Source organism: Nilaparvata lugens, chromosome X (genome assembly GCF_014356525.2).
Source record: "Nilaparvata lugens isolate BPH chromosome X, ASM1435652v1, whole genome shotgun sequence".
NCBI lineage: Eukaryota > Metazoa > Arthropoda > Insecta > Hemiptera > Delphacidae > Nilaparvata > Nilaparvata lugens.
In genome coordinates, this window is record NC_052518.1 from 68,608,440 (window position 1) to 68,621,171 (window position 12,732).

The window sequence follows — 12,732 nt, forward strand, 5'->3', positions numbered from 1 at the left end:
AAAACTGGACTGGTCCTCCAGGTTGGGGGTTGGGCGTAGGGCCAACAACCCTACCCCGGAAAAAAACCTACGTTACGAAACCCACTAATATAGCCTCGGAAACGGACAGGAACACTCGGATTGACTTGGAACGCAGCAAAAACTTGATAAGGAAACGGATAGGTGCAAAGAGAAAGGAAAAAGGACGAGATTTGTTGATTTCCTCCTGGAATGTTACTAGTCTAAACAGAGCTGGTAGCACTATGAGACTGAGACAGGAGCTGGAAAAATATAAAGTAGGAATTGTGGCCCTTCAAGAAATAAGATGTAAAGGAGAAGGAGTCATGGACCTAGGAGACCACACTATTTTCTACAGTGGATACGAACAAAACACATTTGGAACAGGGTTTGTTGTGCACAGATGCTATAAAGACAGAATTATAGGGTTTAAAGCAATAGATGAAAGAATGTGCATAATGAGAATTGAGGAAAAATTCTTCAACATCAGTTTAATATGTGTTCATGCACCCACAAATGAATCTGATGAACATATTAAGGATCAGTTCTATGAGAGGCTTGAAAATGTATATAAGAATACTCCTGAGCATGACGTGAAACTGATACTGGGCGATTTCAATGCCAAACTTGGGAAAGAAGCTTGCCACAGACCAACTATTGGTCCTTACAGCCTACACGATGAGAGCAATGAAAATGGCCTAAGAATGATCGACTTTGCAGGCGATAATAACATGACTATCAGTAGTACATGTTTTAAACATAAAGACATCCAGAAAATTACTTGGGCATCACCAGATGGTACAACAAAGAACCAGATAGATCATGTTATGATAGACAGGCGTCAATGCTCTGATATCCTGGATGTGAGAAGTGTTCGTGGGGCTGACTGTGACACAGATCACTTCATCATCAGATTAAGATATAGGCAAAGAATTAATAATGCTGGATTGACCAAGGGTAAAAAACAACTGAGGTTTGACTGTGAGAAGCTGATGAAAAACCAGAATATAAAGAGAAGTTATCAGCAAAATCTAGAAGAACGACTGAGGGAACCTCTGAATACAGAAAACGCATCAGTGGAAGAAATTTGGAGAGGCATTAGAGAAAATATTGTAAAGACCGCCCAGGAGACCATTGGATATAAGAAAAGAGAAACCAGAAACGCATGGATGGATGAGGAATGCTTACAAGCCCTAGAAGACAGAAACCGAGCAAGAATGAACATGCTGAACAGAAAAACAAGAGCAACAACAAACCTATTCCAAGAAAAAAGAGCGTATGCCAGACAGCTCTGCCGAAAAAAGAAAAGAGATTTTGAAAGAAGTAAGTTGGAAGAGATAATGGCGTTTGCTGAGGCAAAGAATGTGAGAAAAATGTATATGAGAATACGAGAAGGAAAGGCTGGATTCCAACCAAGAACAAATTTTTGTACAGATAGTGATGGCAATCTTGTAGGAGGGGAAGAACAAGTCATTGAGCGGTGGAGAGAATATTTCAATGAATTGCTTGGAGGAATAGCTGAGGAGGATCTACAACTGGAATGCAATCAAATAGGTCCAGAACCATTCATTGAAGACCCTCAGATACATGAAGTAGAGGAAGCCGTTGAATCACTGAAAAATAATAAGGCCCCAGGGGAAGATACAATAACTGCAGAAATGATAAAGGCCGGTGGTCCACCCCTTCTCAAAGCTTTACATAGTTTAATTGTTCAAATTTGGAGAGAAGAAGAAATGCCTGAAGATTGGCGGATGGCGGTAATCTGCCCTATCCATAAGAAAGGAAGCAAGACTGACTGCTCAAACTATAGAGGTATCTCCTTATTGAATATTGCTTATAAAGTCCTAACCAAGATAATAGGTAGAAGGTTGATGCCTTATGTGGAAGAAATTTTAGGGGACTACCAAGCTGGATTTAGACCAAACCGATCATGCACAGACCATATATTCACTATCCGTACAATTTTGGAAAAATGCCATGAGTATAATATTGATTTGCACCAATTATACATAGATTATAAGCAAGCATTTGATAGTGTGAAAAGGAATAGTCTGTTAGCAAGTATGATTGAATTCGGTATACCTGGCAAACTTACAAGATTAGTGAGAATGACTTTGAAAGGTACAAAGTACCGAGTGAAGATCCAGAGAAGCCTGTCCAACAGTTTCTTGGCAAGTAATGGACTTAGACAAGGATATGTATTATCGGCCATGCTATTCAATATTAGTTTGGAAAAGGTTATACGGAGTTTGACAGTTAACCCAAATGGAACCATCATGGATAGGACTCTACAGTACATGGCATACGCAGATGATGTGGTCCTACTAGCAAGAAATAAAAGAGCCCTACTGGAAGGATTTGACCAACTTAAGACTGGATCTGAGCAAACAGGTCTCAAAATTAATAATAATAAGACAAAATAATTATATGCACAATAGTAGAAAAAATACCCAAGGGAATGAAAGACGTTTTGTGTTTGGAGACAGTAGTTTTGAGAAGGTTGAGGAATTCAAATACGTGGGAGCTGTAATAACACAAAAAAACGAAGTCCCAATAGATATCAAAGCTAAAGTATCAGCTGGGAATAGATGTTATTATGCTTTAAAAACTTTTATCAATTCCCGACTTATTTCAAGAAGGCTAAAAGTGCAAGTTTACAACACTGTCATAAGACCAGCCTTACTATATGGTGCAGAAACCTGGGTACTTACTCAGAGGGACGAGACCATACTCAATGTCTGGGAAAGAAAGATCCTCCGAAAAATCTACGGACCCACCTATAGTGATGGAGAGTGGAGGATCCGCACTAACTAAGAGTTGCGAAAGCTCTACAACAACCCAGACATTGTAGTTGAAATAAAAATTAGACGTCTAGGTTGGTTAGGACATGTGGAGCGCATGGATGACTCAAGGAGCACAAAGAAAGTCCACAGAATGAATCCTGGAGGAAGAAGACTGAGGGGAAGACCAAGAATGCGTTGGATTGACGACGTGAAGAATGACTTGAGGCAGATGGGTATCAGAGGATGGAGAAGGAAAGCTCAAAATCGGGACGAATGGAGAGGCATATTGCGGGAGGCCAAGACCCTCAATGGGTTGTAGAGCCGAGGAGTAAGTAAGTAAGTAATACTGTTTGATGTAATGTATATACTGTATTTTTAATTGGAGACATTCTTCACATAGAACGTTTTACTGTAATGTAACTTGTCAATTTACAAGCCGTTTGCGCCATAAATAATTGTTAGTGGCCCTACAAGTTCAGATATTTGTTTTTTTTTCAAGTAAAACGAAATGAGTGATGGTTTATTGATTCAAAATAAGAAAATTAACAAGTAATACAGCTGATGCAATCTTTCGCTTTATTAGAACTGCTTGAACGAAGCAGACATGTCAAACAATAAGACAGTTGAAAAATAGTTCACTTAGTTGAAATTTATTATTTGAAAAATCAATGTTCGAAATGAGAAAAAGAAAACTAATTTGGGCAAGTGGTTGCCACTTTAGCATTAAAAATAACACCAGTGAAGTTGAACTTTTTGTAGATTACATGCATGATATTAGTCAGCACTAATATACATTGATTATCAAATTACCTTGGAAAAATATTTTGTGAAACAAAAAAAATCATGGATATTTTGAATATACTGACTAGGTTCCAACTAAGCAATATGTTTCTCCAATAAAGGAAAATCAAATCACTCCTTATTCGAATTGAGAATCCTTACAACGTTGGATAATTGTTCAAGGAGCACTTACGCAGTATTACAAGAAATTCTAATTTGTTAATGAGGTTAGTGCAATACAAGAAAAAACCGTACAATACACTTGAAATAAGTTACAGAGATCTGTGATGATTTATGTGTTTTTAGAATTAGAAAATCATAAAATTTACATAATGAAGAGGATTGTGTGGAATGAAAAAGTACAATAATATCTTGCAAAATAAAATACCTTTATTCAAAACAAGAAACCAAAAGAACTATTCATACTCAACCTGCGATTTCTACTGGTCTACCAAATAAAGTAATATAATAATTACTGTAATTTCAGTCGTTTTAAAATGTAAAACTAATACATTAGCTGTACAATAGGGTTAACTATTATTTGAACAATAAAAAACGTAATAGGCTACTTAAACAGCTCAACTAATTTTTCTTATAAACTAAAATTAAAGCTTTATTCATTAACAATACAATCAATTTTGAAATATTCGATTTTTAAAAGTTTCTCTAGAGTAAAATTTATGATCGAAAAAGGGTTCTGAGTGAAAAATTTTCGATAATAATTCAGAAATCCATACCGTATTTAAATTTGAAACCGAATTGAATTCAAACCGGGAAATTTTCTCGGATTCCCTAAAAACAGTCGTAAGGTCATGTCAGAAGCCCTGGAATTGATCAGGTGCGATCCGAGAACTCTGACAACAGCCCTTAGCTATCATATAAATTATTGTAGGGAAATCTATAACTAAATCTAAATAAAGGATTTCAACCAAGTAGAAATGCTGTTTTTCTGCGATGAAATTAATGTAGGCTATCAATCCAAGTAGAAACGCAAAATCAAACTTCATAATACCATAATATTAAATAAGTGGAAAATATAAAAATAATTTAGAATACAGCCGAATGTAATCAACTGCAAAATACTTTTGGTTCCTTTGTGTAATAATAAGAGTATTAAAATATCTTAACAAAATGTATACTTCATAAAATTAATTCAAACTGAATGTGAAGGCCATTGTACGATTTGCAGGCATGATAAACATCATGAACTAATAAAAATTGCATGAATAATATAATAGAATAATACTATGATTAAATTTGGATACACCAAGATAAAATATTATATTGAAAAATATAATTCCAGTCAATAAATCGATACAAGTAGTCCATATCCTTCTCTCATACTACAAAAATAAAACAAACATGTATTGAAATCAAATCATATTATAGCTTAAAAAAAATTTAGAATGAATACTGTATTTTCAATAAATTAAATAATACTTCAAATAATATTTAATGCGAGGATTTAGCATTTGCAGCCTTCCAACGAGGCAGTTGGTGAACAGAACATTCGACTCATGATAATTGGTGGCATATCTAAAATAAGTTTAAACTTGAGTCATTAAAAATCAAAACTTTTGATTTGTTTTAAAATTTTATTTTGAAAATGATAAAAGCATGACATCTGTTCTAAAATCAAACTTCGAGTAGAATAAACTGAAATAATTTTGATAATAAAGACATAACCATGAATGTGTGAGTAACAATAATAAATAATTAAAAGATGATAAAAACCCATACAATATTGATTTACCCAGTGATTCTATTATTGGTTGAAGATATAATTAATGTTTAATACTAGGCTGAGTTACCAATTCCGATTTTGGGTTCAAAAATAATTGAAAAATTATTCATGGAATAACAGATATAATACTTATCTTAACTACAATGAGCCTAAAATAAATTGTCAATTCGAGGCATAAAATTGCATCTTAAAAATAATCTATCTATTTACGACATAATTTTATTTTCTTCCCCAACAAAGAACATGAAAAATGGCTGTCCTATTTCAATTTTCTCCTAAACTCCACAGAGGAAAGCACCAATGTAGTTGGAGGGGGGTTCAAGGTTACTACCTGAGGAGTTTCTTCATATCACTTTCAAACATGATGCAATTGTAAGTGTACGATTAATAAGATAAAATAGACAGAATTTGAATGAGATAGAACGATTAATTGATTCATAATAGAATATAAGAATGTTAAAATCTTTGTGAATGCAAAACATGAATATTGAAAACCTATACATTTGAATACTATAAATAGTTAACTTTTTTAATAGTTTCCAAGGACTTGAGGTTTCAATTAGACGAGGGACATACCATTTCGATATATTGGATTGATAAAAAAATTAATCCAACTTCTCCAAATTAAGAGACTCCTCATATACTAACTCTATACGAATATTGTTTGTTTTACATTTACAATACTGTAATAAATGGACGAAATTATTGAATAAATAATTACATTGTAAATAACAAATGAACTACTGAAATTAAAAATAAAATGAGTTGAACAAGTAAAATTGAACCTTAAAACTATTAGAACACAAACCCAACATCAGGTCAAAATACGATATTTGAATACGTAATTATTGAATAAATAATTGCATTGTCAATAACAAATGAACTACTGAAATTAAAAACAAAAGTTGAACTTTAAAACGATTAAAACACAAACCCAACAACGAAATTATTGCATTGTCAGTTACAAATGGGCTACTGAAATTAAAAACAAAATAAGTTGAACAATTAAAATTGAACTTTAAAACTATTAAAACACATACCCAACAACATCACGTCAGAATACAATATTTGTTAGATGTAAAATAGAACTAATTTGTACTTTCTTGATAATTATGTTCAATCAAATATAGAGCAAAATAGAGTACTTGATGAGTAATAAACTACGAATCAATGCTACTTATATTGTATGAATACTACTATTTCAATGTATTACTACAGCAGTAAATATATGTGTATATAATTCATCATTAAACATCATGAAATTCATGACATAATTCAGCAGTAAATTATTATGGTAAGTATTGTATTACTAAGCAATTTTGTTAGCTTTCTATGAAGTAGTAGAGCTTACCTGCGCTCAAACTTGTGCCTTTGCAGAGATGTTTTGTTTTGCAACAATAGTTTTATAAGACTATACCTCCGTCCTAATGAACTGTGAAATTATCAAATTATAATATTCTTACATTACATAATACATGAATAATATATTTATGGTCAATATAGGAATTAACAAATAAAAATGTATCAGTTAATTAATATAAAAGTGAAAACAAATGATATATTTTCATGAAGTTTTCATGTAATAAAATACAAATTAGACGATAAAATGTAACTGCCAGAACCAGGAATAAAACAAAATTATATCACATTATTCCATCTTTAAGACCAAAGAGTTGAATATGTTTATAGATATTACAAACCAAATGGAATTAAAAAATGTTCTGAATCAAAATAAACTGAAGAATAACATAATAAAACAAAGCTTCCTTGAAATTAAGAGAAGTCAAGTCACAACACTAGATACTAAATAACGTTACCAATAATAATAATCATACAAAATAATTAACCCAGCTGCTACAGTATCATGGTATAGACTGGCTTTCGTAATAAATGATCCTTTCATTTAATCGCCATTAATTCAAAGATTAATTGAATTCACATGTTTACATATTACGCTTTCTAGAACTCTAAAGGTTCTAATAAACTATTCAAAACTACTTATAGATAAAAAATCATACTTTATTATAAAAAAAGAGAATACTTCAATATAGTATATGATAAAACAAAAGAACAAAAATCCACAACAGGATAAAGAAAGAATCAAACGAAATCTATTTGAAATAAATGAGTTAATCCTTGATTAGTTCTCAAGTAAAGTCAATGAAATACTGAAGAAATGAAACGTAACTGTATGCATCAATACTAGACATACACTACTGTATTTAAAATACTGCTGGAACGTATTCAATCATACGTATATTTTGAAAATAGTTTATATTTTTTGTGCTCACAATAATATTACTACAGTCTGTATCCAGCGTTAGTTGCTGAATATTATATTTTAAAAACCCCGTACCACCAATTATAAATTTCATGTTTGGGAGCATTGTATAAGTGTGCGAGGGATTTTATGCATAATGTACAATCTACTCATAATTTACTAACATGTTGCTCTTATTAACACATCTTCTAGAACCTAACTAATCACAACAACTCATATACTAAAACTTCTATATACAAACTAATAGTCACATAATTGAACATATTATTTGTGCAAATATACACAACAGAATTACATTAGTATTAAGTGCATCCAATCAAATTGATTGAAATTTCTTCAATACACAGTTTTCGGAATTATTGGACGAATTTGTGGTGATATATTCTACATACAGAGAATCAATTCAACAGTCAATGACATTGAATCAAGATCAGAATCATACACTCAAGATTATTAACTCAATTAATTTTTAATTTGTCAATTAATTAATTAGTTTAGTTCATCCAGAACTTTCAAGAAAGATTACATTTCTCGATATAGTTTTGAATTTAAATTTCAGTTGGTTATTACCAACCACTTCACGATAAGTGAATATATTAATTATCGCTATAGAATAAAACTTGAATGAATAATAAAATCGTATTAAAAAAATCATGTGAATCATAATAACAATGATCATATTGTCTTTGATAAAATTGACAAAATTAAAAAATATGCAATAGCATTCTTGAGCTGAAAGTAGTAGATAAAATCGATAAATTGTGATAACATTAATTGGTAGTGTTCAAACACTATTGAGTTAAAAAACAAAATTGAAAGAGTTTTAACAGTTTAAAAATATACATACCTAGTGATTTAAAAATGATCGGTAGATTGGAAGTTTGGTAAAGTTATGAAAATGACAAAATTGAAATTATTTCAACTATATTAAGAAATAATAATATAATAATATTATCATAAGAATGAAATGATCAGACGTTTTAGAAACGTGCAAAGTTGCGTTGAAATCAAATATTTTGCTGTCAAAACAGAAAAATAAAACGAAAGCGTGGATCCTCAAGTGTTGAAATATTAAAAAACAATAAAAAGTTACATTAAAAGTAGCATGCTTCAAGGCTATCTAAGCCTTCTAAAAACGTAACTAGAAACAATAAATTTGACGTCATTCTTCCACTATTACACAAGAAGTAAATCAATTACAACAAATTGATACTGGAATATTTACATTGATATTTAATAAATAAAATGAATACATTGCTATTTAAATTGATAAATTAATATTGAAATCCTTTTTTGAAATACACACTATTGTAGATATTTCCTTTCAGCTGAAAACCGTTTTGAAAAGCAAATAGAACTTTAAAACACTTTGCATCAATTGGTAATACACAAGGATATAAAAAATAATTTCGTTTCAAAATAATTATTCTAATACGAAAATCAAGATAACATTGAATATCCAAGAGGAATAAAATCTAATAGAAAAAAAATGACATGAAAAAATTATTTTTTGAAATCTCTTGAAATTTTACGCTCTGCAAAGACTTGTTAAGTATTACCATAGAGAAACAATAGCGTAAGTAGATATCCCATGGTATAGGGCGTTTATGTCGCAACTTTTACTGTTATCTCAAGCCGCTAGTTCATGTAATTCTTTCCCGTGAAGCTGTGAGACACTGATAGTCTCTCATATCGTGCCGTTCATACACTCTCACCCCAACAAAACAGTAAAATTCGACAATAATCAACAGTAATCGGCTTGAGATAACAGTAAAAGTTGCGACATAAATGTCCTATACCATGGGATATCTACTTACGCTATTGCTTCTCTATGGTATTACTAAAACAAGTAGCCCTGTATACATGTGGTATACAGTAGGTGATATCACTAAATGATCATTAAAAAGTCCCTGAAATCAAAAAATAATTCAAGGTTTACGATTAAAAATACTGCTTCATAAGTCCATGATAGATTCTACTACTGTGTTATTTGTGTCAAGTGTAAATTCAATATTAATATTAATAACAGGCGACATCCAAAAATTAAAAAAAAAAAATGAATAAAATGTAGAAAATAATATAATACTGCTGCAGTAGTCTGCGAGTACTATATTACTCTACTGCTGAAGTGATAACGAAGAATGAGGGGATAAGTAGTATAGATAAAGGACCTTCAAGTGATATAAATATATTTTTAATAGATTAAAAATATGACTTGAGTAATCCTTGAATGATTTACTACTGAAGTGAAAGTGAAAAGTTTGGTTCACGTATCACTATAAAGGTGACCCTCAAAAGAAGTTTGATTGATTTAAAAAATATATATTAAAATAATGCTTGTTTGTTTCTAATCCTATAGTAAGTAACAGTAACAAGTCTGATTTTAGTATCACTATCCAAACATCAACTAAACGTCTATAAGTTACAAAGTGACGATCAGTACCGATAAGTTATCAAGTCTCATCACTATCGATAGTGTAGATCTGTATTCATAGATGCCTAGTATCAATCAGTATTGATATCAATAATTTACCCTTGAGTTAATCAGTAAACATTTTTTTCAAATATTGTACAAAATTAAAAGTGACAGTCCGTCAGTTGGCTTGATGAGGAGGCAAGTAGAGGCAAAGGTAGGAGTTGGGGTTGTTGTGATGATGCCGACAACATCGATTATGGTCGGTGCGTGTTGCGGACTGCGACATGTTGCTGCAGCATGCTTGAGTGGGCATGACTAGCGCGCGGGTCAGTAGGGGTAGACTCACTTCTCCCCCGCCAACCACCCCTTCCACTTCGCCTTCCGCTTGTCGACTGCCTCCAGCACACTTCACTGAATACAAAAAATCATAAGAAATGAGAAAAATTATAAAAAAAATGTAGGAGTATTCACGATGTTGCTTTAAAAACGGTTAACTGTTATTTACTAAGTTGGGATAGTGAAAACTCATATAAGGGACCCATTACACTGTAATATGAAGTCACCATGTAAAGACTACCCGGATACAGGGGAGTGAGTACAAGGGGGCATTTGCATCGGGCGCTGGGTTTTGGGGCGCCAAATGATGATTTTTCATTTAGCAATAATATTTTTACTATTCATCTACGAAACTTGAAACTACTTAGAAATGGAATTAAGTGAGCTAAAATAAAAGTTTTAATGTTGAGAAATTAGAAAAACAACAATGTTAGTTTTGATGCAGCTCAAGCAATGGAATGACAATGATGGCTACTTTTTATAATTTCATAACAGCGAATTTTTTATTTCTGATTTTATGGCGGATAAAAGCTTCTTGATTTCAACTGAATCCATAAATTCACTTTATATTATGGTTGGGTCTCTATCTGCATGCTATGGAAGTATTTCAAAATTTCTCCTGAAATACGCCCAAAATTCATGGCTTTTGCACTCTTCCTTATTTTTCAAGTATGACTTACAAAAAATAGTTGAAATTTTGTAGAGAATATAGGAGTGAAGATTCTGTTGAAAGGATTTCTATTATTCAATTCCTCAGTGGTTATTTTGTTTCTCAACTTCTTCGGAAACGAATGGTCCTATAATTCTTAAATTTGATTTAGCCAATTACCTAAGAAAATGTTTTCAATATCACACCCTAAATCAAAATCTCTCAAGGATATCAACGCTCTAGACTACAACACGTGTTATTTTGTGTTTTGAATACTTCACCCTTCCTCCTTCAAAAGCGAGACAATCCCCCCCCCAAAAAAAAAACAAAACAAACGAAATACTTATAATATTTTACTATGTTTTTGCATACTTTGAGCGTTCTTCCAGCTTCCTGAGGAATTTTCTTTACTGGCTAATGGAAAAAGTTAATTATGGTTGGTAGATATTCCAGCTTTATGATTCCTAGTGTTTTCTTGGTCTTCCCTACTTTTTGGATTTGCATTATATTGTATTGGAGAGTTGAGTGTGAGAGAGGACCGGTTGTGTCCTAACTCCGCTCTCCTAGGTCAAAATAAACGCAGCGAATCTTTTCTATTCTGATTAGTTGGATACTTGGTAGATGAATTTCTAATTTGATGTAAAGATTGCGATTGTCATGTTCTCGTTGCTAGAGACTAAAAATCATTGTTCCAGTATTCAGCTTCTTGCTATCCATTCATATTTTTCTTTGTTCAATATATTTTATTAGTTTCATTATTTCATATACCATTTAAAACGTAATAAAAACAATGTAGTTTATACGAGTAACTTAATTTCCAATTAATTTCGAAAGCTAAGAAACAGATTTATCATAATATTGCTAGGTGTAGTCAAGATCAAGACTACTCTCCACACACAGGCATCAGCCTGCGTGGAGGAGTTGCATGTTCTAATTTTTCCGTTTTACAAATAAGCGTATTGAAAGATGCTATATCTGATGAGTCTACTATAATGATATTATTATTGGTTGATATTATACATAAGATTCTTTATGGTACACATTATGGTGTCACTTCTTGTATTTTGTGACAAAATTAGGAAGACAAAATAAAGATGGAAATACTTAGTATACATACCAGCAGCCAGCAAATCTTCATTGCTTCCCTTGTTAGTGGAGTTGCCAGTCCCGCTGTCTTTACTGGAATTAGAATTATCAGATTTACTATCCGAATGGTAAGAGGCTGAAGACTTGAGAGCTTGCACTGGTACAGGGGCTTCGCTGTTTTGTCTGGCACGTAAACTGGTGTAATAGATTATTACAACCCATACGGCAGAGGTGACGACAGCACAGCATACAAACGTCATCATTATAACACCAGTCAAGTTTTCATCGTTTCCCGTGACTGCGTAAGCTGAAAACAAACAATAGTTAGTTAGGTCTTTAGTTAGGTGTTGTTTAGAAACAAAGAATACATTACTAAAACTACTGTAATAAGTATAAAAAAGCTCTGAAAGGCTTCAAGTATCCAAACGTATGCTGCATACAAAAGCTACAATTTGGATATAATGTTTGAATACAGAGAATTATACGTTATTAATACTGCCACAGGTAGACTTACATACAAGAATGAGGTATTTTTATTAGATAGTGTATTAGTTAATGTGACAAGCATGAAAAATCCTCTCATACAATTTTTAATTGAATATATTTTTTGGAGTGACCGTAGTCGAGTGGATCAGATGCTGGCTTTATGATTTAGAGGCC

General features: G+C 32.2%; 2 protein-coding genes across 2 annotated transcripts in view; one reads left to right on the forward strand and one right to left on the reverse strand.

Moving 5' to 3' along the window:
* Nucleotides 1-242: 242 nt before the first annotated feature.
* On the forward strand, nt 243-3,099 carry LOC111054212 (craniofacial development protein 2-like). The gene is made up of 2 exons (XM_022341190.1): nt 243-1,809; nt 2,882-3,099. Exons 1-2 carry the CDS (start codon nt 243-245, stop codon nt 3,097-3,099), a joined length of 1,785 nt encoding a protein of 594 aa, XP_022196882.1.
* Nucleotides 3,100-3,928: 829 nt separating this feature from the next.
* LOC111054215 (leucine-rich repeats and immunoglobulin-like domains protein 3) overlaps nt 3,929-12,732 on the reverse strand; it is a 45,590-nt gene continuing 36,786 nt past the window's right edge. The window contains exons 13-14 of the mRNA XM_022341193.2: nt 12,104-12,379; nt 3,929-10,412 (exon numbers count right to left, since the gene is read on the reverse strand). Coding sequence (XP_022196885.1) covers nt 10,180-10,412; nt 12,104-12,379 — 509 coding nt within the window. The 3' untranslated portion in view covers nt 3,929-10,179. The remainder of the gene's footprint in view (nt 10,413-12,103; nt 12,380-12,732) is intronic.

Excerpts from the sequence above, each read along its gene's own strand:
- LOC111054212 (XM_022341190.1), top strand. The coding sequence starts at position 243 with ATGAGACTGAGACAGGAGCTGGAAAAATATAAAGTAGGAATTGTGGCC. Across the intron at positions 1,810-2,881 it reads TGACTGCTCAAACTATAGAG|GACATGTGGAGCGCATGGAT; the intron begins GTATCTCCTTAT and ends TAGGTTGGTTAG.